Genomic DNA, 26,188 nt, shown 5'->3' on the forward strand with positions numbered 1-26,188 from the left:
TGGGCCAAAGCAAGTCATATGGCCATGCCCAAGGTCAAAAGGGAGAAAAGTATATTCCACCCACTACTAGGCCAACCATGTTGCACAGTCAAATTCAACACCAGTGGAGTGCAAAACTAATCCTCCCATGGAGGTGGAGAAAAAGAATGGGTTAATGGTTGCCAAACAGTAATCTAATCTACCAAATAAACCAATCTCGGCAAGCTACTCTCTCTTCTACTAACCTTACTTTATCGTATCATGATTCCATTTTATTTTCTTCTTAGTATATAACATTATCTGAAACTATTTGAATAGCTTATATTGCATTTTTCATTCAATCATCAAATATCATCAGAGACCTAATATGTACTAGGAAGTACTCTAAGTACTAGAGATGCATCAATTAAAAAAACACGGACAAAAATCTGTATTAATTGTCTATCTCCCTCATTAAAGTATCTTGTCTATTTTGTTCACCACTGTATTCTCAGTATCTCAGAGTAAGCTCGGCACATAGCAGATGTTCAAGAAGATTTTGTTTTGAGGCACCTGGGTGGCTCAGTCAGTTAAGCGTCCAACTTCAGCTCAGGTCATGATCTCATGGTTTGTGAGTTTGAGCCCCACGTTGGGATCTGTACTGACAGTGCAGAACCTGCTTGGGATTCTCTCGCTCTTGCTCTTTTGCTTTCAAAATAAATAAATTAGAATTTTAAAATGAAAAGAAAATTCTGTTTCATGAATGAAGAAATGCCATTAAACATTTATGTGATATAACTCCATTTGTTCAGATCCTCTGCTTATTAGGCAGCTTTCTGATTATGACTTGTTTACAACACAGGGAAGTTTTTACACAGTCTGGTGAACTTGACTTACTGTGGCTCTTTTGAGAGAAAGATTTGTGCTTAGTATTGTGGAAATCTGAGGTCTTTACCTGCACAGCTAAAAACCAGTCCTTCAATGTAGTAAACTCACCATGGTAAAATCACCCTGAGAAACTTAGAGAGATACCATTGGCTAAGTATACTTTTAATTCCTTTCTAAGCAGATACATAGCAAGCACAAAGGATATGTGAAGAGTGAAATTAATACCATTACCAGGTTTTGAATCATGGAAAGCTGTGCTACCCATTTGCTTTGGGCTTTTAAAGCTCTGTTTCAATAACTTTTTCTCAGAATATGTATATACTGTACAAAACTAAGAAAAAACTTAACAAAGGATTGTCAGTAGATCTATTCCATAGAGATTTGAACTGCATTATCAACAGTCAGCACAGGAATGTTCCCAACTTCCCTCCCTGAAGCTGTAATTGTTTTATTTCTACACTCAACCTATTAGTGTCTAATAGTGTACGGTCTGGCCAATTTGACATTTAAAATAAAAGCAGTTAGTGCTCACGTCAGCGGCACATACACTAAAACTGGAACAAAACAGAGAAGATTAGCATGGTCCCTGTGCAAGGATGACACATGAAATAAAATCAGCAATTCTCATATATGCTGTAGGTTCTTAAGACTTTCTCATACGTTAGGGTGTGAAAAATATTAGATGCCCTTGATAAAGTCTTTCAAGAGCTACTACCATCTGCTAAAGAATATACTATGATTTAACTACAGGAATTTTTTTGTTTGTTTGTTTTTAATAATTTATTGTCATTTTAGCTAACATACAGTGTATACAGTGTAGTCTTGGCTATGGGAGTAGATTCCCATGATTCATCCCTTACATACAACACCCAGTGCTCATCCCAACAAGTGCCTTCCTCAGTGCCCATCTCCCATTTTCCTGCCTCCCCAACCACCCCCCCCCCCCCCATTTCCATTAGCCCTCTCAGTTTGTTCTCAGTATTTAAGAGTCTCTTATGGTTTGCCTCCTTCTCTGTTTGTAACTTATTTTTCCCTCCCTTCCCCTATGGTCTTCTGTTAGCTTTCTCAAATTCCATATATGAGTGAAAACATATGATATCTTTTTCTGACTGATGTATTTCATTTAGCATAATACCCTCCAGTTCCATCCACATTGTTGCAAATGACAAAATTTCATTCTTTTTTTATCACCAAGTAGTATTCCATTGTACACCACATCTTCTTAATCCGTTCATCAGTTGATGGACATTTGGACTCTTCCCATAATTTGGGTGTTAACTACAATAGTTTATAATAAAATATAAGTGATTATGAACTGTTTGATAGAATTGGTGATGTAGCCCTGTTGAAAAATAAGATTTTGTACAATATTATACCAATAAAAAATTTCCCAACATTTTTATTGCCAACAGAGTATTATTGATTTCTACTGTATAGATTTTACATATTCTATTCACTCATTAACAATTGCTGATTTAATATTTATATAGTGAGTATATACTATAAGTAAGATAGACATGATGTCTACACTTCCAAGGATTATAGTCTTGGAAAAACTGTAGTCTGGGGAAAACCAGAAATTGCCACCCATGTGAAAGTGCTGAGACAGAAGTGGCACAGGGTGCTATCGAAGCACCTGGAAAGATGACCTAATGAAGTCCTAGTGGATCAGAGAATCCTTCTCGACATAATGATGTGTAAGCTAAAACTTTAAGAATTACTTCTCTCTCCCTATATCTAATATATAGGGATATCTATCTTTAAAATATCTCCAGATTCTGGGGCGCCTGGGTGGCTCAGTTGGTTAAGCGTCCAACTGTTGGTTTCGGCTCAGGTCATGATCTCATGGTTCATGGGTTCAAGCCCCACATCAGGCTCTGTGCTGACGGCACGGAGCCTGCTTGGGATTCTGTCTCCCTCTATTTCTGCCCCTCCCCTGCTCTCTCTCTCTTTCTCTCTCTCTCTCTCAAGAAAAAATAAACATTAAAAAAAATTTAAAAATATATATATATCCAGATTCTGACCACTTCAATTGCTTTCACCACTGCCCAAGCCACTGTCAGCTCTTGCCTGGACTTCTACACAAACCTCCTAACTGGTATCTTTACTTCTTTTTTTTTTTTTTTATTTTAATCTTTATTTTTTGAGAGAGAGACAGAGTGTGAGTAGGGAAGGAGCAGAGAGAGAGGGAGACACAGAATCTGAAGCAGGCTCCAGGCTCTGAGCTGTCAGCACAGAGCCTGACGTGGGGCTGGAACTCACAAACTGTGAGATCATGACCTGAGCCAAAGTCGGACACTCAACCGACTGAGCCACCCAGGCGCCCCGACTGGTATCTTTACTTCTACACTTGCACTGAAAAGTCATTTTTGAAACTTCGGTCAGATTATATCACTCCTCTGTATAAAATCTTGAAATGAGTCCATGTCACTCAGAGGAAAACCAGAGTCATTGCAGTGGCCTATAGGGCTCTACGTCATCTTGCCTCCTGTTTCTTCTCTCATCTCCTGAAAACACCAAACATAACAGTAAAAATACTACAACTTTTTCACAGATTTTTAGTGTCATACAATACTCAATTCAGTGTTTTCAAAATTTCACTAAACTCTGGAAATTGGAAAATGAGCCTCATGATTTAATAAGTAGAGTTAACTATGCTGTGTTTCAGATTTCACCTACATATTATTTTGAGGTCTCTTTTTCAGCTCTGACAGACATTGAAACCAAGTGTTGGGGTACCTGGGTGGCTTAGTCGGTTGAACATCCGACTTTTGATTTTGGCTCAGGTCATGATCTCACGGTCGTGAGATCGAGCCCCATGTCAGGTTCTGTGCTGAGCGTGGAGCCTGCTTAAGATTTGTTCCCTCTCCCTCTGCTCCTCTCCTCTGCTTGTATGCATGTTCTCTCTCTCTCTCTCTCTTTCTCTCTGCCTCTCAAATTAAAAAGTAAAATAAGTGTTAAACTACATCTAGAGTCAAATTGCTGTATCAAGATTTTCAAATACAAGGAAGCATTATTCAATTGCATTATCCTTTTTTAAATAGTACTTACTTCATAACATGTATAACATATTCCTAGAAAAATGCAATATGTGTTCATAAATTAAGAAATAACCATTTTGTTGGGCCATGGAGGTTCTATTTTAGACCAGTGGTCTTTTCCACACTTATGTCTAAGAAAAGATAACCATAAAGATTTTTTAGAGAGCCATTATAGTAAGGAGAGCACTTATTTATTGAGAAAGTTGCACTGTTTGTTGAAGACTCTCTATTTATTTTTTCATTTCTCTTAATTGGAAGACATGTTTGAGAGAGAAAATGAAGATGGAAACAGATGCAAAATAGTTATCATAATTGATTTGTACCACAGTTACTTCAATGCTAAGTTTCAAGTTATTTTAAAATATACCTCACTCCTTCAGACCTTTGATATAACACAGGGTGGTGTTTTTTCTCATTTGTTTGGTTTTATTGTTGTAATGTTGTTAGGAAAGCTATAAGCTTAGGAACTATAGCAGAGAGCCAGTAAGACTCTTAAAGCAATTTAGAAAATATCTAGATTGCTTAGGGAGTAGTCAAAAATGAAATATCTTTTAGAGCAACAATGATAAGCTATTTACTTTTCTAAAGAACAGGATTGAGATGAAATTTGTGAGTAAATTCATTAGTAAGTCAAATATCATATTTATATGATGCAGAAGTATTATGAAATCTGACACTCATTTTTGAGAACTTATGGGATGATGAGTCTAAATACATGTTTTAAAATGAGTGCATTGTACAAGGCAGCACACAATTGTTGTAATACATGACTCAGCTCAATGATAATTGCCCAGAATGTTCAGAGAAGGGAACATGAAGAAACAGGGCAGACTGTGTAAAGACCATAGTTCTTCATCTAGCACTGCAGAATTGTGGCAAACAGTGCTAATTACCTACATAAAATAAAGTCTCTCCTTCTGCTGAGTTAATAGGATTCCAGGGTTTTTAAAGGCAGCAGTGTATACAGTCACAGACAGCTTCCTCCTCAAACTCCTCTTCAGTCTTTAGTGGCCACATAACCCAGTTCTGGCCACTGAGGTGCTAAAGAGTCTACTGAGTGAGGTTTCTAAGAAGTTTCTTTTTTTGGTAAAAACTGGCACACTCCTTTGGCAAGTATGCTTTGCTTTTCCTTTCACTTCCTTCCTGTTTAGTACATAAACTAATACTTGAGGATGCAACAGCCATCTTATGATCAAAGGGAACTGTATATATATATATATATATATATATATATATATATATATATATTACACACACACACACACACACGCACTAAAGAGCCCCATGCAAGAAAATAGTCTGTTCCTGGACTGCTTACCAGCTCTGGACGGCTTACTCCCAGAGACCATGGTGCATTAAATAATAAATCCTTCTTTAAGCCACTGTTTGTCAGATTTCTGTTGCACACAGCTAAATACACCTCTGACTGATAAGAAGGGTTGGAATTTAGATAAGAAAAAAGAAATGAAGGACAAAACCAAGCATAGAAGTCACAAGTGACAATAATATGAGCACCTAATTCAGAATCAGAAATGGATGTTACTTATCTGAGTACAATGTAAAGACTAAGGCCTCTAAAGTTTGTATTGAATCAACTGCTTTTAAATATATAAATTGCCTTATTTATTTTGGGGGAGTATTTTAAATTTTTTATTTGTTATCTATGCATTATCTGAAAGACATGGCATTCTTCTCTCCATTTTTCTTAAATGGAGGCAGAATTCCGTAAGTCCATGCCTTTAAGTAGTCATTAGTCCATAAGTCAAGTGTAGACTCCTGTATGCTTTTCCCCATTACTTAAAGACCCCAATTGTCATCTCAGGTAAACCCTTATAACAATTTTACCTGTCTTCCAACAAGTTTACACCACAGAAATGATATATTCAGATAAGAATTAGTCACCTGAACTGGTTGTAGTTCTCAGCAGCATTGTGACAGAGGGCCAATCTAGGATTGACACCCAGTATTAGTTCAGTGGAATCATATTTTTAAAAGCATGGTGCCATCTCTTAGTTTCCTCAGCTATAATACAGCAGCCTCTGATTTAAACTAAGGAAAACGAAAATTCTCAAAAGTAGTAAAATATGCAAGGTAGTGAGTGTTTTAGCTTATTGTACTTGAACTGAAAAATGTCAATTTAATGAAAGGAGAAAAACTTTGCTTGTCCATTCCCATGTCTGGGCTATGGCCTCCCATCAATTATGCAAGCCTCTGGTATCCTTTCAACAAAATTTCTTTTTCTAAAGTTAGCCTGATCCAGTTCTATTGCTTACAACCAAAAAACCCTACAGATACAGAGTAACTATATCTTACATCTGCATATATCCTATAACTTCATAAAAGTAGTTAGCATTCATCTGGTCTCTGGTGAGAAAGCGCTAGTAGAGTTTTATGTAGGGAATAGTGGGAATCACTGAGATGCCTCATTCCTCTGCTCCCCATGAGAAGTGAACGAATGATTAGATGCAGCTTCACACTGAAGAACATTACTCTGTGTTCATGGTTGAAATTAGCACCTTCTAAATCTCATAGCATGTTTTGAACTAGACTATAAATTTTAAAATTAGATTCTGGCTTAAAAAGTACCCACTGAAATAATTGATGACATTTGAATGTTTCTTAAGAATAAGGAAGGATATATATATTACCATAAGACATGGTGCTGAAACTGTCACTTCAGCAATCTTTAATTGATTAGTTCCATTATGTGTTCAGTATAGCACAATCCATGATATAAATAAATCCCTTGCAACGAGCATCCTTAGACTGTACAAAATGTAGAATTGCTAACTAGTAGGTTGAGAAAAGAGGGCATACAACTGAGAGGAAAGAATAATCAAAGACCACCCTGAATTAGTTGCTTCTTTACCACCAGGGGGGGTAAAGTATTTCCTAGGAAGATGAATAAATTATGTAATCACTAAATATTTCCATGCCTTCTATAAGTTAGGTGGGTTTTTTTTTAGGAAGATTTTGAACTAATTATTTATTGAACTATATGCATGGAAATGTTTATGTCACTTAGAAGATTCTTATGCATGTATTTCACTCATCATATGTAGATCAAGAAAAAATGCCCTGTGGGGCAGGTAATGGACTTCAGTGAAGGTTAGCAGAACAGCTTCACTAAGGCTATAAATTAACCTGCCATTTTAGTTTTGGAAACTTGCTGCAGAATGACCAACTGGTCATGGTGCGGTAGAACACCCTAAACTGTACGCACTACAGTCGGTAAAGTCTGCTTCAGTAACACTGAAGATAGGAACTGTTGCCCATTTTGGTATCCATTAATGGACTTCTTTTCCCCTGTTTTTTCACAAAAAAACTGGAATTGGGCATAATTATTCTGTAAGAACAAGGAAATCTTTGACCTTCTTAACTACCCACTTAAGTTTTCCAAACTTTTCTGCTCAAAGAACTCTTACCGTTTGCCCTTAGAATCGTTTGCTCTGAAGTGCAGACAAATGAGTGGAGCGCCAAATTTTGTACACCAAGTGATGGGAAAGTATATTATTTCTGTGCCCTGCACTGAAATGCCATCTTAATGGCTTGTTCATAGTGCAGCCCCGCTGACAGAGGCATGATACTCCATGGCCTTGAAAGATTTATTCTGGGAAGTGAACGCTAAAGCAACTCAGAGATTGCCATTCTGTCTTCCCACAGTGAAAAATGAAGCGGATCAAAGCATCTGTAAAGCAAAACCAAAGTGATTATTCATTTCTTTCCTTGTTTAAGAAACATGCACTTTCACTGCTGCTACACCCCTCTCCTCTGACCCTGGATGCCAGTAATTGCAGATTCAGATTGACCACACAGATTCTGACCTGTAGCTATACCCAAAGAGCAACCACATCCAAGACACAGAAGGAAAGCCAAAAATAATGAAAGCCTCTGTATCTGAAAAGATTCTTATTTAAGATCTCAGGTAAGCCTATAGAATTGTGGACTCAGGCAATCAGACATCAATCAGACATTCAGTTTCTTTTCACTTGCCTTGTATTTCTTGAAGCCCTACCAAGAAGTGCTCCAACAGAGAGCAAACAGAGATGACTGCTTAAACAGCACCTTTGCTCCACAGAATTTTCTTTTAGGTAAACAGTCCTCATAGACTTCACTGTGTGGGGATATGTATTAGGGCTGAAACCAAAAGCCAAATCAATGATAAAACGTATTTCTGAAAGCAGAGAGAAGTCACTAAATCTTATTTGCACTTACTATAATTAAATATCAATTAGATTAGATAATTTATGCAGATTTCAGATATAGCTGGTGTATATAGAGTTTTTTTTGGTTACAAGCAATAGACCTGGATCAGGTTAACTTTAGGAAAAGGGATTTTGTTGAAAGGTTATCAGAGGCTTATGGAATTGATGGAAGGCTGTACACCAGACATTGGCATGGCAAGATAAATAAATCACCTTTGGAAATTCAGAGGCAACAGTGTTAACAATGGTGTTACAGTGAAAAATAAACTGGTTAGGGTAGCATTACCATGAATGGACAAAATTTACCATTTTCTGTGTTGTTTCTCCACTCGGTATATAAATTCCAGAGAAGGAGAATCTGACTGGGTTGGTTTGGGTTACATGCCTGCCCTTTGGCTAGGGGAGGGCAAGACACCTAATTACAGTCCACCGTACTAAATCCAAGGGGTAAGAATTAAATCCCCAAATGGAGTTCAAGTTGCCATTAAGAGGGAGAACTAAGATGCCAGAAGCCAAAAAGCAACAGATGTTCAATATAACTATCAGTTATTCAGTGTGCATAGTTTACCAGTCACTATTTCATATGCATTATCTTATTTAATCCTTAAAACAGGCCTCATAGTAAGTTACTATTTTACACGTAAGAAAACTTAGGCTTTTGCAGCCACTCTGGAAAACGGTGTGGAGCTTCCTCAAAAAATTAAAAATAGATCCTACCCTATAACCCAGCAATAGCACTGCTAGGAATTTACCCAAGGAATATAGGAGTGCTGATGCATAGGGGCACTTGTACCCCAATGTTTATAGCAGCACTTTCAACAATAGCCAAATTATGGAAAGAGCCTAAATGTCCATCACCTGATGAATGGATAAAGAAGTTGTGGTTTATATATACAATGGAATACTACTTGGCAATGAGAAAGAATGAAATATGGCCTTTGTAGCAACGTGGATGGAACTGGAGAGTGTTATGCTAAGTAAAATAAGTCAGGCAGAGAAAGACAGACACCATATGTTTTCACTCTTATGTGGATCCTGAGAAACTTAACGGAAGACCATGGGGGAGGGGAGGGGGGGGAATTACAGAGAGGGAAGGAGGCAAACCATGAGAAACTGTTGAAAACTGAGAATAAACTGAGGGTTGATGGAGGGTGGGAGGTAGGGGAAAGTGGGTGATGGTCATTGAGGAGGGCACCTGTTGGGATGAGCGCTGGGTGTTGTATGGAAACCAATTTGACAATAAATTTCATATTGAGAAAGAAAGAAAGAAAGAAAGAAAGAAAGAAAGAAAGAAAGAAAGAAAGAAAAGAAAAGAAAGAAAAGAAAGAAAAAGAAAACTTAAGCTTTGAGAAAGGTTAGGTAACTTACCCAAGGTCATACCACTAGAAAATGGCAGAATTTGGGACTCCAGAGGGAACAATCCTAACAACTAGACTCCATGCTCCCTCTTGACAGACTTGTGATTATCATTGGTGACAGTATATCCTGAGCGTGTTTCTCAGGGCTAAAATACAAAACAATTTTATTTTAAATGCTATGTGTAGATATATTAAATCTACCAGTAGTACTATACAATGTATAAATTCTTTATTTGAATCAAGCTTTGGGAATAAATGTTATGTAAATTCAGAAGTGTAAATTTGAAAATGATTTTTTTTCTCTGATGTGAATTCAGGCTTTAGTTTCTTAATATAATGAAGGGTTCAGTTTCATAATACAATGAATTTAGCAGTAAATGACAGTTGTGAGCCTGCAAATCAAGCTTTATACATATGCTTGCTACCTCTTGGTTTGTAGGGATGTGATTAATTGAGATAAGTTCCAGTAGTGACTGCCATCTGGACCAGAAAAGGTTGCATGAAATAAAATGAACTACTATACACATTTTTACTGGTAGCATTCTTTTCAATCTTTGGCAAGTTAGTTTCCTTCACAGAGCTCAATTTCCCCATCTGTAGTAAAGAGATACTAATATTCCCCATAATCCCAAGAATGTAATGAGATAATGAATGTAATATACTTCATGACCTCTAAACCAGGGTTTCTCAGCGTTGGCTCTATTGACCTTTTAAGCCAAATAATTCTTTATTGTGGGAGGCTGGATAGTCATTGTTGGTTGGATGATTAACATCATTCCTGGCCTCTATCTAATAGATGGCCAGTAGCACCCATCCCCTACTGACAAACAACTGACTCCAAAATCACTATCAATTTTCTCAATGACACTATTCTGTTTATCAAAGTAAGTATCCTAAATTATAAAGATATTTTTCCAAGGGACTCAGAAACTATTTTGAATGTTTTTTAGTTGTCTTCCTACCCTCCCACAACTTTTCTGAATTCCTTTTTAGGGAAAGGAAAGTGCTTCCCATTGAAAAGGAATGCTCTTTCTGGCCTCTTACAGCTCTAGGAGTTAATGTCTTTATGCCATATCCACATCTAATAATCAGCTGATACTAGTACAGCCTTATCAGTTTGTCTTAAGGCAGATGCCCCCACAAAAGAAACTCTGAGATTGAGATTTATGTGCAGGAAATTTATCAGGGAATACCCTTAGGATCAGTACCTATGTGGGGAGAAGGAAATAGGATTGAGCAAAGGGAGGAGTTGCAAGATAGTTGTACAAGGGCTTCAGCTAATTCTGTGGAGCCTCAGAGCTGGGGTGGCCCTTCAGAGTTGGATCAGATCACCTTGAGGCCAGGGGTCTGAACTTTGTACTCCCACAGCAACCAGTCATTGAATGCAGGAGTCTCTCAGAGAGAGGGCATGACCTTGGCCAAGGTCTCAATTCCCTGAGAGGGATTCTGCTAAAACCCACCAGTCACCAACAATCTCGGCAACTAGGGGAATTGGTATGTTCATCTTGAAAGTAGATTCTTGGTAGTGCACTACAATTCATCTTTTGCACCAATCAAATCCACTTCCATTATTTAAGTTCTTGAAACAGTTCCTTGAGGATCGTTTGGTCTTTGGTCTTCTTCTGTGGGGAAACCTACAAAAGGAAAGTTGGTGAGATGAGCTAGTAACTCTTGCTTTAGCTGATCTCAAGGCCACAACTAATTCTTATCTCCCTCCTCTACTCTTTGTTCTAGATTCCTCTTACTCTTGGCTGAACTCTGCTGTTTCAGGGGCTTAATGATGAAATAACCCCAACCGCATCTGTAAGACCTCTAAGATTCTGTTGCCATGTGTTTCTCATGCTATAGCTGTTAAACTTGTCTGTTTACAGTAAAAATAGGCAAAGGAGTTCTAGGAGATGCCCAACTGGATCACCAGGATGTCATTGTGTAATTGTGTAACAGGCCTTGTCTCCTCTTTTGTTTGTTTGTTTGCTTATTTGTTGCCCCTGTCTTTTTTGATCAGGATCAATTACCTCTGCCTTCTTTCCTTGCCTACTGTTCTTGGCATGAGGAGCCCAAAGTGACCAGTTAGCAATAATAGCTTAAAGTTTAATGAGACTTATTTTGTGTCCTTTGGTGGAATATCATCACCCTTCTAGGAATCAGTACCTCTAAAGCCTAGGGTCTGCAGGAGTGAGAAGCACAGATTCTCCAATTCAGTTATTAAGAATATGATGATAAATAGGGCCACTCTTACTGCTACCTCTTAGTTCCTGGACCCATGAATTCTACTTTTTGGAAACACAGCTCCTTATAATGGTTGTTGACTTAAAGCGTATTCTGTATCCTAGAGAATGAATTATAGGATATCATCTCCAAGGAGCCCTAGCTGCACCTTTAATAGATCATTCCCTCATTCTGTCAGGCCAGCAGGTTTTGGATGGTGTAGTCTGTGATAGCACTTCTACTGTCTGCCATAGCAATTACGGCATTTCTGCTTCATGTTATATGGACCATTGCTCTCTGTATTTTTCCAAGAGCCCTCATAGCAGCGTCTTAGCATCATCTCATGTGATCTTGCTAGGGTATTAAATCCTATGAGAGAATGTTTCCATATCAATAATCTCCGTTATCTAAACTCAGTCTATCTCCTCTTGATTGAGGACTCTCTCATATATAGTGTCCTGTGCCCTGCTGGTATTTGCTTGACTAGGTCCTACGGTTCCTTTGAGCGATAGTCTCTTTCTTCTCTTAGCAGCCACAGCACTTCCTAGGCTGGTTTATGATGTAATACTCAATTCATGACCTTGGTGTGGGGCCCACGTCTTGAATAGGTAGGTATAAATCTTAGTGGTGGGATGTGAGTGGGGGTGGTGGAGGCGTATGTGTCATCTTGCAAGGTGGAAGGCTATTTATTGTTTTCAAGCAGCAAGGGGCTGCTATTCTCTAGACAGAAGTGTTATATACATCACAGTTTAGTAGATCTTAGTTCTGGATGATGACATGAGTGACCTAGTTTATGTTTTTAATATAATTGTTTTATTAAGTTCTCTTTTAAAAACTAGTTTATATGGGGCACCTGGGTGACTCGGTTGGGTTAGCATCTGATTGCTGGTTTTGGCTCAGGTCATGATCTCACGGTTTGTGAGGTCAAGCCCTGAGTTGGGCTCCATGCCTTGGAATTCTTTCTCCCTCTCTCTCTGCCCCTCTCCTGCTTGTGCACGCGCATGCACACTCTCTTTCTCTGTCTCTCTCTCTCAAAATAAATATACTTTAAAAAAATAGTATGCATAGATTATCAGTATGTAATTAAAGATGCATAATATTTAAAGATATACCATGTATAAAAAGATATGTGTGATAGCTAGCTAGATACCATCCAAATAAAAACATTTGGATTACTTTTCAAGGCTGATAATGAAGATAAGAAAGGGAGAAAAGGAATGCTCTAAAGCACAAAATTACAGAATTTCTATTGCTTGTAATATGAATATAGTATTTTTTAGGTTTCAAGGCTACTTCTAGCACAAAATGTTTGGTGAAGGAGTATTATTTTCACTTAGAAGTAAATTCTGTGTCTTTTTTTAAATGTTTGTTTATTTTTAAGAGGGAGAGGGACAGAGAGGGAGACCCAGAATCTGAAGCAAGCTCCAGGCTCTGAGCTGTCAGCACAGAGCCTGATGAAGGACCCAAACTTGTGAACCACAAGGTCATAACCTGAGCCGAAGTCAGATGCTCAACCGACTGAGCCACCCAGGCACCCAAATCTGTATGTCTTGATCCAAGAACTCTTCTCACATTTCTAGACCGCTAATAATTTTGAAAGGTCTAGCAGTGTATCAGTACTTACTCTTGCACTCTTCTGAGAGTATGGTTATACCAGCAGGGAGAGGTACCAGTGTTGAAGGGAGGGTGGCCACCAGAGGTTGAATCTTGAAATTGAAAAGGGTGGAGAAGTTGGTTTTTAGATAAGAAATGGAAATCAGAAATAGTTTTCCTGAAAGTCTTTTACAGTCCCTATCTAACTTGCTAATTCTTTTCACATAATTACAGTTTGAAAAATAGGTGGATAATGATTTGTTTCCTAAGTTAATTTGTCATTTGTTTTTGACACCTCTGTTGTATACTTAATCCTTTGGATAATATAAATATGAGATAATCATTTTTCCCTAGAAGAACACAGTATCTAACCTTCCTTCCTGTGAAGTATACCTGAGGACATGGGATTAGACTTGCCATGTCTAAAGTAGGTTTCTTGATTTCCACCACCTGTCTCCTGCCAGATTTGCTCCTTCTGAAGCCTTTCTTATCTCAATATCATAGCAGTCACTCAAACCATAATCCTGAGTGTCATTCTCTTTCCACAACTTACATGGTCTTCCAACAAAGCTGACCAATATACTCTAGAATAATACCGAACCCATCAACTCATCACTATCTTCCCATTGCATCCTCTCTAGACCAAGCCAGCATCATCTTTCAGAGGGTCAAATATGCCTCCAGAATATCTTCTGAGTATATCATTTTATCACCATCTCCACTCCTGTGTCATAAGACCAAGACACCATCATCTTAACCAAGACTACTTGCTACCAGTTTTGTGCCCACTGACCCTGCTACAATACATTTTTCATGCAGCATTTTTGAAGCATAAATCTGATCATGTCATTGCCAAACTTGAAATCTTCCAAAGGTCTGTCAAATGTTACCTTTTCAAAATGTCCATCCCTGACCATCTTAGCTAAAATTACTCCATACTTTTCTCCTTCCAGCTACCATGCTCTACCACCGATGCTTTTTTTTTTCCTAGCACTTAACCAGTGACTGAAATTATTTTATTTACTGTTTTAGATAGTTGCTTTCTATTTCTCTCTAAGAATGGCATGTTTTAAAAGAAAAAAAAAAAAGCCATATGTTCCAATGCAGACACCAGTGCCTGATATTTTATAGTCATTCAGTAAATATCTGCTGAATAAATGAGAGTGGAGGTCATGGCAAGTACTGAGCCTGGGGTGATTCCCTCTTACTGAAAAGGAGTCTGAGGACAAGCTGTACTTATTTTGTTTCTTTGTTTTATGAAGGACCCCCTGCACTGTGTCTGCATCTCATATGTCAATTTTATGTTGGAAAAAAATGTGTTGGTGTGGTCCCTTGCTGTCATGTTGCTGTCAGGCTTCTGTCTCCACCATAACCAATGAATGTTATTTGTCACTGGCAGATGAACATGATTTTCAGCCATGAGAAAATAATAAAAGGTTCTTAGTTCTAGGGTACTCTAGGATTTTTTATGATGTTTTCAATAAAATGAGTTAACCTCTGTTCTTTCATTTTACAGAATGGCTCTGAATGTCATTAAAAACACACGTGTTTGTGACTAGATGGATTTCAGTACTTAACATCTTGTGTTAATCTTATTTTTCAAATCCCACTGCCAACCACTTCAGCCTGGCCAGACCACCCGTATGGGTTTCTGTGATGCACTCTATTATGAATAGGTTCTTTTTACCAGTGGATTTTTCCTACCTTATCTACAAATGTCAGTTTTCTGCTCTCAAGGGAAAAGATACCACAATGAGTACCAAGTCTATGCTCCCTATCAACTTGAATTTTTTGTCAAATTTATTTTCCTTTTTCTAACATAGGAAAACTCCTTACATCAGTAGAAAGTCTATTCTCTCTAGTTCTAGAGTCTAATTTAAGAATGGAAGAGTTGCATTCCAGGTTAGAAGTAGAGGGAATGTGGATATGTGCTCTTAGAGAACTCAGAATTAATGCCATTTCTCTCCCATTTCCTGCATTTCCTTTTTTAACATCATTGACTATGTCAAGCATGATGTATTTACTGAGGCCACCTGTCTGTGTAGCACTATAAAAGTATTGTGGGATAAAGCAGGCATTGGCCAAACATGACTAATGGGCCTAATCCAACTTGCTGCCTGTTTTTCTTTTTAAATAAAGTTTTATTGGAACACAGCTACATTCATTTGTTTACATGTTATCTATGGCTGCTTGCATGCTACAAGAGCGGAGTTGAGTAATTGTGACAGAGACCATATGGCCTGAAAAACCTTCGTTATTTATTATCTGACTCTCTACAAAAAAGTTTGCCAACCCCGGGTATATAAATCATGTCCCCCATTCTTATAGTTTCTGAATTAATTGGGTCTGTTGTGAAAACATGGAGTAACTGGTAAATCAATACCAAATTGTATGATCCTGAAGAGAACAGATACCACAGAATACTTCTTGGTTGGAAAATAAATCTCATTTACAAAGGAACTGATGATTTTAAAATGATGAAATGCAGAGAGATTTATTGTACTGCCTTTACTCGATAATCCTGTGCTTTTCTTTGTCAAGTCTTAGATATGCTATGAAAATTAAAAACAAATTTAAAACTTTATTAGCAAACTTTTTCCTCCATGCTATATGTCCTCCATAACTCCCCCAAGTAGAAATAGCACAGGATTCTTAAGATCACAACATAACATGCCTGGCGCATCATAGATCCTCAGCTATGTTTATATAAATGAAAGAACACGCAAACTATAAAGGAAGAGAAATTCTGTGCAAATAATAGCTAACAGTATTGAGTATTCATTGTGTGCCATCTTGGAATGGGGTTTTTCGGCAGGAGAGAGACTGACTCTTATAAAGTTAAATGGTAGTTGGAATGTTAATTACTTCACTTAGTGTCTGATGCATGGCACATTATAAGCGCTTGATAAGTTTTTGCTGTTATTATTTAGTACATATTTTCTTTCAGACATAGTACTAATTATGCTGAGGTGCATGAAAGTAAGCAAAGCATACAAATTAACCCTTGATTGCATCACTCTCCATCATTAAGAACACATTGTATTTGGGAAATACATAACAGAGTGATTCACATTAATGTAAAACTAGCTGATTCATCAGTGTAGAAAACATCTTTTTTTTTAATTAAAGAAACATATTTTTTGTTATGCTGATTATTAATAGCTTACTAATATCTTTTACATATCAAGAGAAAGTAGCTATTGTATATGAGGTTGTAAGTACTCACCCACTTCCTTTTCTAAAAACCTCTTATTATAGTCTAACATAAACTCTAAGAATAGCGCTCAGTGAATTTTCACAAAGGAGGCACACCTGTGTAACCAGCACTGTGGTCAAGCAGAATATTACCAACATGCCGGACTACCTCCTTCCAGGGCTCCTTTTCAATCACCACTACTCTCCCAAGGGGAACCACTCTCCTGTCAAAGGAACAAGCATTATAAAGACTAATCGAGGAGATGCTAGCATGTTCTTTTAATAAGTCCACAGATTCTGTTAGGCCTTTGAGAACAATCTGTCATTTTAAGTAGAGAATAGTCTTCTGACACTAAAATATTTTATGCTAAATATGTCAAAGTTCTTTCTACATCATCTGTAATGTGCTTTGACATGTTTAATATGAAAGCCTTCAGGGGCAGACAATTATTTTCCTCTTCTTAAAACAGAGAGTGAGGCAGGGTTGAACTACATGAAAAGTTCATGATTGGCAACAACAGCAGCAACAGTCTGGAGTTTTCACTAGAATGTCCATTAGTCAATCATGCAAATTTAGCTAGGCCTGGCAATGTGGAAAGTGAATTTAAATAGATCTCTGTTCTGCCATTACCCCATGCATTCAGGGGGTCTTAGTTTTTGTATTTTCCACTAATGTCTGTGAAGGAATTCATATCTCCCCTTCCTTCTGTTCTCGAAAGGCCATGCTGATCTACCTTGGCAATTAATTCTATACTCTGAATAACATGAATGAATATCCAAGAAAATTCTTTGAAAGCTATCAAGTTTTCTATTTCTTAGAGTTATTCCCTCATCCTAAATTTTCTTTTACTTTATGCTATATGTTTTTAAATTACTTCAAACAAACAAACAAAAAAAAGGGGGTTGTTATAATTCTTGTTCCCAAATGTTTAGTTTGGCATCTGATGCAAGGCCCCAATTGCAGGCTTATGTGCCAGAAGCTCAAGCTAAAAACCAGAATGTAGTGGGCCGGCTTGAGATTTGAACTTGGGAGGAGTGTTTATATTTTCCCAAGGGCCTCATTAACAAGAACCCAAGCCCTCGATGTTACTACCAACACATTTTAGCTCTGTTTTGTGAAGTAGAGTGTCATCTTATGTATACACGTCTTTATCTTCTCTTCCCCCTCAATTGCCTTGTAAGCACCTCAAAAAAGTCTAACAATAAATCCTCATCAAATTTGAAGTTGTGTTTTTGCTCATAGCCCATGGCAAATATTCACACAATAGAATTTTATTCTTGGATATTTTCAAAATGAGAAACAACTGAATTGTCCATCAGTAGAGGGCTGGTTAAATAAATTATGTTACAGTGGAATGCTGTACATCCATTAAAAAGAATATTACCTGCATTTGTTGATATGGCTCCAAAATCTCCTGAATTATCTATCTCTCTGTATATGCTATATTAGAAAATATATTTAGGGGCGCCTGGGTGGCTCAGTCGGTTGAGCATCTGACTTTGGCCTAGGTCATGATCTCGTTGTTCCTGAGGTCGAGACCTGTGTCAGGCTCTGTGCTGACAGCTCAGAGCCTAGAGCCTGTTTCGGATTCTATGTCTCCCTCTCTCTCTCTCTGTCTCTCCCCCACTCACATTCTGTCTCTCTCTCTCAAAACTAAACAAACATTAAAAAACAAAACAAAACAAACAACAACATATATATGTATATATATATGTGTATATATATACATATATATACATATATATATACATATATATATGTATATATATATTTAAACAAGTAAAAGACAATGGTGATTGTCTTCTCTGGGAGGTAGAATGGGAAAGATTATGCCTCCTGCTTTATACTTCATTGTTTGAACATATAATATATTGATTATGTCATAGCTTTAAAAAGAGAAAACCAACTTAAATACATTGTTGTGTTGTTTTGTGTCTGTTTTTTATATGTCCGGTATTTCAACCCTTTTTATTTTTTTAAGTCTATTCAGAATCCTCTCCAGAGCTTTGGCTGGAGGGGTATATAGGTTGGACTTGAGTGTTCTAGACAGGAGTAAGCTAAAGTTTTGCTTTCCCATTTGAGCCATGCCATACTTAGAAGGAAATGCTGACCAATGAAGTCAATGCCAAGACTGACAGTGGTATCGAGGTCAGAGAGAGTTCTTTAGCTCAGTTTCCTACTCATTCATCTGGGTCTGTTTTGTGGCTTTAATAGGATTAGAGAAACATTTACATTGAGACTTTAGGAGAATTTTCACACTGCTCAGCTTACAGAACAATATAAACCCACAGGATTAGGGATGGGGTTTATATAAAGTCAGTAGGGTAAGATGAGTGCATACACCTGGTTATCTCCTGGTTTTCTACTTGCTGAGGAAGGCACTCTGAGACAATGGGAACAACGATGTAAGTGTAGGCAAGGGCATGTATTTCAGGAAGACACGATGTGATATATTTTAAGGAAGTTCTACCTTTTTAAAAAGAAAGGAAAATCCATTTGCAAGTGATTTGTTGAAAACAAGACTGACATGGAAAATAATTTGCCTCTCAAATATATTGTTAGCATTTGCTTAATCTGCCATATATTCTTCACTCTTCAACCTTGCTTTTTCCTGCCTCTTGAGTCCCATAAAGATTGAAGTTATTCTTTCTGACTCTGATTCAGAGACCCATATTGCCTCTTGTAATTTAGGTGAATTGCTTACTGCAACACTAGAGATAAGATTAACACCCTCAGGAAACTGAGAATGCTAAGAAATAGTATCCAATTAGGACCTGTGGCAGGTTGTATTTTTCAAAAATGATCATAGCGGTGTTCCCAATCCACATTCTCCCTGTCAGTTGCTACTCCCTGTCAGTAAGCATAGTCTATATCCCCTCCTCTTGAACCTGGGACTGAACTTTGGGCCTGCCTGAACAAATCTGATAAATAGGACACTGAGTGATTTTGAGGCTAAATCAAACAAGGCAATAAGGGCTCCACTCTTTTTGTGTCTTGTAATAATCACTTGTGAATATAGCCATCATGCTGTGACAAAATTCAAACTGGCCTATTTGGGGCGACAACATGGAAGCCCCACATGGAAAGGAACTGAGGCCTCCAACCTCCAGCCAGCATCAGCCAACAGATGGGAGAGTGAGTAAGCCTTCGGCTGAATGTAGCTTCTAGTCTTCACGTCTTCCAGCCGAGATCCCAAATATCACGGAGCAGAGGCAAGCTGCTACAGCTGCACTATGTTCAAATTCCTGACCCACAGAGTTCATGAGCATAATAAATGGTTGTTTTACACCACTGAGTTGTAGGGTAATTTGTTTTGCAGCCATAGTAACTGGTACGGGGCCACTTCTCCACTCAGAGATGGATAAGGAAGTATCTGTAGACAAGAGCAAAATTCTTTTTGAGAGATAATTTTATATCTTCATGGTGTGGCCTGGATTCAAAGAGTAATTTTTAAGAAGCATATGTAACTAATATTGAGATGCACAGAGAAGAGGGGGCAGAGAACTGGTTATTAAAAACTGTCCGAGCAAACAGAGCTCATGCATTCAGAAACCACCGGAAAAAGTCTCTGTTAGGTCCAGTTAAGCACTCTGTGTGATTCCATGCTGTTTCAAGACTTGGAATATTATCTAGACTGTTGGAGCCATCCAGAAAACTGTCTTTCAGAGAGATTTCAACATGTCATTAACTAATTCTTCCAGCTTCAGAAGCACAAAATGAGCAGTGCCAGAAAGCAACATGGCTGGAGCTTTCACTGCATTAAATAGATCTGACAAAGTTTAGAAAATGAATGATTCTCAACAACAACAATTTTCAGTGATAGAAATTAAGAAACTTGACATTTTTTTCATTTTATTGTTAAAAATTCCAAAATGTGTATAATTTTCAAATAATTTTATAAGCTATTGTTACTAATTCTTTTACTCCTCCATTTATTTTTATTCTATCTATGTACCATGAAAACAAAGCATCTACGTACTGATGCAAACCTCTATTTCATGTATTTTATTAATAGATGATGTACATTTAAAGAATACCATCACTAGTGTGCTAAGTGCTTTGTAAAATAACTTGCAGTTTCTTTTAATCATTTTAAATCCCTTATACATATTACTTTTTGTGAAGGCAAAAGTACCATTTGTTGAAATTCTTGAAAATATATTACAGTATTTTTTTCTAGTATACAGTTGCTAAAATAAATTTAGTAATTATCTCTTCTCATTTTGTTCTTTATTTAGTAAATTCAGCAAACATTTAGTCAGCCCTCATTACATGCCAGGTACTGTTCTAGACTTCGGAGAGGCAGAAGTAAATGCATCAGAATCTATGTCTGGTTTCCTAGGATTTTCTTAGGGAGCCTACATTTTAATGAGGTATGAGGCTGACATTAAACAAATGTGTGATATTTGTGGATGTTACATGCCTTCGGGATCAGGGTGATGAGTTAGTGATGCGGCTGAAGAGCAGGTGTGCTGTTTAGAAGTGTGTGAAAGCAGGCCTCAACCATGAATTGAGGTTGGCGTGTAGAGAGTGATGAAGTCATGCAGTTATCTAGAAAGATATTCCAGATGGAGGGAACACCAAGTGCAAAGGGCTGATACAGAAAGGAACTTGGTTATATTTGAGAAAGGGCAAGGAAGACAGGGTGGCTGCAACCAAGTGAGCAAAGGGAGACCAAGTCAGAAAGATGTCCCAGAAGGAAAGTGAAAAAAAGTGATTCATTGGAGTTGTAGCTCTGTCAAATGCTGCCGATATGTCCAGTAAATGTTGACTTAAACTTGAGTAGCCCTTAACTAATGTAATCTGATGAGCCCACATTGAAGGGACTTCAAAATTATAATTTAATCTCTAGAAGGTATCCGATTTGGGATTATTTCATTTTTTTAACTTTAAATATATATATTTCAGAGAAGTAAAATAGAGTGATCATTACAAGTTGTAAGCATAAGATGTATGCCTAGGATAAAAATGGGGGACCGGTGGTTGAATACAGAAGTTTAAGAAAAGAGAAGGAATAGTGTAAAAGTTTCAGATGTTTGTATTTTGTTTAAATAAGTTATGTGGGGTATAAATAGGATATATCTAAAAAAGTAAGTAATTGTTCTATTTATAGATGTCAGCAAGTATAATATAATATGCTGAAAATTCCATCCTTTGTAAAACTGTATAACTTACAATAAATAAAAGGTTAGATAGCAACTTAAAAATGTGTAAGGGGATACAAAACCAAAATATTTAGAGACCACTGAATTAAACCAATTTGAAAACAGTGTCATACATTTGTAAGGTACTAATGTCTAGTTAGTTTACTCTATTCCATGTGACACAGTGTGTCTGTAACCTTTATCAGCCATTTAGAAAATGGTTATCATTGGCCATACGTGTGTCCAGGAAAGTAATATTGGGATGGGACAGTGTAAGTTCTGTTCAAAGAACTCAAAGCACATGGGTCAGTAGCACTCATTCTCTCAGCAAACTATTAAATATTGGCCAAGAAGAAGATATTACTCTCATTATTTCCTTGCAATATGTGATATTTGGACACTATTCATTAGTGAATTGGGGCTAATGATAGCCCCAGTGCCATATTTGATCTGGGAAATTATATCAGTGTATTTCTTTAATGTTCATTATGCTTGATCTATAAGCAAAATGCAGGTATACATGAAGTTTTAATCAAGCTACCTGATTTTAATAATGGCATAATTCTACTTCAGAATATTTTCATTAAGTCTGTTCCTTTTCTTTGATTTAGAGAATTGTAACTGGCTTACCCATATTCAAATCAGGCACCTGTAATCTCTTTAATTAGGAGCAAATTTCCAAAACAGTCTTTATTTTTACATTAAATTTGTAATGTACAAATTTACACTTCACAGTAATGTACACTTCATTTTCTATTAATAGTTTGCTTGCCTGTGAAATATATAGCCTTTGAATATTTTCTTCTAGAGTAATTAAGAAATTACAAATTACATTTGTCAAGTAAGTTATGATTAATTTTTCAGTAACTCACATTTCAAGTGTTTGTTATTGGTAACTATAGTTATGATATTTTGATTAACTGATAAATATATTTCCCAATTCTACTTTTCCCTTTTTTGCATTACCAAAGACTATTGAGACGTATATAGTTAAAAATTATGTGGTTCCCTTTATAAGAACTCTAGAATACTAAAAACATAACCACTCATAGGATCCTTAATATTTATTGTGTTCCCCCTCCCACCTACTTGTTTTGGATAAAATAGCAGGGTAATGAAAAATGATTTTGAAATGTTGCTTTGCTGTGTTTCTTTTTCAAACTTTATTTGAATAGATAAAGATGTGGCGTATAGGGGTGCCTGGGTGGCTCAGTCAGTTAAGCGTCCAAATCTTGATTTCAACTCAGGTCATGAACTCATGGTTCATGAGTTCAAGCCCCACCTGTGCTGGAAGCTTCAGGCCTGCTTGGGATTCTCTCTCCCTCTCTCTCTGCCCCTTCCCCCCTCGCACACTCACTTTCTCTCTAAAAATAAATAAATAAGCATTTTTTAAAAAAAGAACGTGGTGTATATGTGTATGACACACATACACAATGGAATATTACTTAGCCATCAAAGAATGAAATCTTGCCGTGTATTATAATTAAGGTAAATAAGTCGGAGAATATACTATGTGATTTTACTCGTGCGGAATTTAAGAAACAAAGCAGATGAACATAGGACAAGAGAAAAAAAAGAGAGAGGGAGAAGGAAACAAACCATAAGAGACTCTTAACTACAAAGAACAAACAGGGAGGGAGGAGGATGGGGGAATCGGCTAGATGGGTAATGGGTATTACGGAAGGCACTGGTGATGAGCACTAGGTGTCATATGTAAGTGATGGATCACTAAATTCTACACCTGAAACCAATTTTACCATGTAAGTTAACTAGAATTTAAATAAAAACTTAAAGTGCGTTTCAATAAAATACTTTATTAAATTTTTAAATAAAAAAAAGAAAGTTGTTTCCTTAGCCTCTCCATCGGCTTTACTGTTTGATTTGAACAACAGGAGTATTTTGTGGTCTTTATTACACACAGGTATTTTGTAACAATTTTCTTATCAAACGCTTTTGTCATGTTCCCTGTATTTTTAAATATTTTAGGATAGGAATAGTCTTTTGCAGTATTATTCATTCTTCCAACACAACTTACTAGAGTTCATTTTAAAAGATATTCCCCCCCCAAATATTATTTTCATTAAATCTTAACTTTCTTCCATAATGTATTATACGTTAATTCATTGTGACAGTATGAGTTCATACTCTGGAGCCAGGAACTTACATGTTCTGTAAGTATGGTTTTACTACCAATTCTCAAATATAGAACTTTTTAATGTTTTAATTTCCTTGTTTGTAAAATAGAAGTGATAATCATAATTTAGTCAGTTCTTACTTCCCATTCTTTTGTTTTTAATTTCTTTTTAATGTTTATTTTTGAGAGAGACCGTGAGCAGTAGAGAGTCAGAGAGAGAGGGAGACAGAATACAAAGCAGGCTCCAGGCTCTGAGCTGTTGGCAACAGAGCCTGATGCAGGGCTTGAACCCATGAACCATGAGATCATGACCTGGGCTGAAGTCAAATGCTTAACCAACTGAGCCACCCAGGCGCCACCCCCCCACCATTCTACTTTTGATACTTCTTCTGAAAATACAGCTGACCCTAGAAGAATGCAGAAGTTAGAGGTGCTGACATCCCACAGTTGAAAATCCATGTGTACCTTTTGACTCTCCGAAAATTTAACTACTGATACCTTACTGTTGACCAGAAGTCTTATCGATAACATAAAAGTTGATTCACACATATTTTGTATGTTATGTGTATTATATACTACATTCTTATAATAGGGAAAGCTGGAGAAAATAAAATGTTATTAAGAAAATCATAAGGGGGTGCTTGGCTGGCTCAGCTGGAAAAACATTCAATTCATGATCTCAAGGTCGTGAGTTTGAGCCCCATGTTGGGTGGAGAGATTACTTTAAATAGGGGCGACTGGGTGGCTCAGTCGGTTAAACGTCCAACTTTTGACTTTGGCTCAGGTCATGATCTCACAGTTTTGTGAGTTCTAGCCCCATGTCAGGCTCTGCACTAACCCTGCAGAGCCTCTTGGGATTCATTCTCTCTCTCTCTCTCTCTCTCTTTCTCACCCTCTCTTTATCCCTCCCCTGCTCATGTTCTGTCTCTCTCAAAATAAACTTTTAAAAAATGATTTAAAAAATAAAAGTAAAGAAATAAACTTAAAAAAATAGAAAATCATGAGGAGAAAACACATTTGCAGTACTGTACTATAAAAAATCCACATATAAGTGGACCTACATAAATCAAACCTATGTTGTTCAAGAGTCAACTGTATTAAACTAACCTGATGAAATTAAGGAAGGAATGTTGAGTCCTAATATCAATAGTTTGCACCACTTTTTGTGAACAGTTTTATACCAGTGACTGCCCATTGTGGGTCATTAGCTTTTTCAGTACAAGGAAGCTGTGTGGAATGATCATCAAAAAATGAGATGAAGTCCCCCAAGAGAAGGAAAAACTCCAGTCAGCTTTCTTTGCTTTCTGGAACTTTATCTCACTTTTTGATGATTGTTCCACATTGTGCCTCAAATAGAGCAGTTGTGATCTTGTTTCCTGTCTACAGGATACATGTAGATCGGTATCCACTACACTCCCAAAGGTCTCAGTCCTTCTGCTGTCCTTCACTCAAATATGTCTTTTCTTAACTATGGTTCAAGTATCCTTTAAAAATTATTACTAGATTGATAATTTTTACAGTAATCCACGAACTAATGGAATTTGGCAATCCCATGTTTAAGTTTACAAGAGGAAGACTACTTCTGCAGAGATATCTAAGATCTTTGTTGGTGTGGTGGTCTTTCTCTCTAAATATCATCCCTAACTTTTCCCAGTTTCTCAGCCAACGATTCAGGCAAGGCTAGACACTTCCTTTATTTTTATGTAAAGCTCTCCCATCATTAAAAGACTACTTCTTTTAAAAAATGAAGTTTGTATTTCTGCATATACTCACCATAAATTTAAGAAATGTACTTCAGTGTTTTCTTTGAAGACATGCTATAAAATGAGACCACCATATAACTTTCTTAAAAACACTTAACTTTTTAGAGTATTTTTAAGTTTACAAAAAAATTGAGAGGAAGATACAAAGGTTTCCCATATACCCTCTCATCCTACACGTGCATAATCTCCCCCATTATCAACATTCCCCCACCAGAACAGTGCATTTGTTAACACTCAATGAACCTATATTGACCCATCATAATCGCCAAAATGCATACTTTACACTAAGGTTCACTCTTTGTGTTGTATATTCTGTGGGTTTGGACAAATGAATAATGTATCTATCATTATACAGAATATTTCCATTGCTCTAAAAAACCTCTGTGCTTTGCTTATTCATCACCTCCTACCCCACCCCTGGCAACCACTTAAGTTTTTGCTGTCTCCACAGTTTTGCCTTTTCCAGGAGTTTTGCCTTTTCCATTATACAGTATGCAGCCTCTTTAGTTTGACTTCTTTCACTTACCAATATGCACTTAAGTTCCCTGCAAGTCTTGTCATGGTTTGATAACCGATTTATTGTTTGTGCTGAATAATATGTCATCATTTGGATGTGCTACAGCTTATTTATCCATTTACCTACTGAAGAACATCTAGTTTGCTTCCAAGTTTGGGCAGTTATGAATAAAACTGCTACAAA

The 26,188-nt window shown here is 37.1% G+C and overlaps 1 protein-coding gene, 1 long non-coding RNA gene and 1 other non-coding gene across 26 annotated transcripts in view; 2 read left to right on the forward strand and 1 right to left on the reverse strand.

Moving 5' to 3' along the window:
* CCDC91 (coiled-coil domain containing 91) overlaps positions 1-26,188 on the forward strand; it is a 350,689-nt gene that overhangs the window by 310,913 nt on the left and 13,588 nt on the right. The window contains exon 15 of one of the 24 annotated variants that reach the window (XM_081796137.1): positions 11,185-11,253. The exons of the other annotated variants lie outside the window; for them this stretch is intronic. Coding sequence (XP_081652263.1) covers positions 11,185-11,205 — 21 coding nt within the window. The 3' untranslated portion in view covers positions 11,206-11,253. The remainder of the gene's footprint in view (positions 1-11,184; positions 11,254-26,188) is intronic. 24 annotated transcript variants of the gene reach the window in all.
* Positions 1,371-1,478, forward strand: LOC132660434 (U6 spliceosomal RNA). The gene has a single exon (XR_009601784.1). It is a non-coding gene; the product is annotated as a U6 spliceosomal RNA (small nuclear RNA).
* Positions 10,093-26,188, reverse strand: part of LOC132694568 (uncharacterized) — a 53,191-nt gene continuing 37,095 nt past the window's right edge. Inside the window, exons 3-4 of the long non-coding RNA XR_009617378.3 lie at positions 13,283-13,364; positions 10,093-11,084 (exon numbers count right to left, since the gene is read on the reverse strand). This is a non-coding gene — a long non-coding RNA (uncharacterized LOC132694568). The remainder of the gene's footprint in view (positions 11,085-13,282; positions 13,365-26,188) is intronic.

Source organism: Panthera onca, chromosome B4, assembly GCF_046562875.1.
Source record: "Panthera onca isolate mPanOnc1 chromosome B4, mPanOnc1 haplotype 2, whole genome shotgun sequence".
Classification (NCBI taxonomy): domain Eukaryota; kingdom Metazoa; phylum Chordata; class Mammalia; order Carnivora; family Felidae; genus Panthera; species Panthera onca.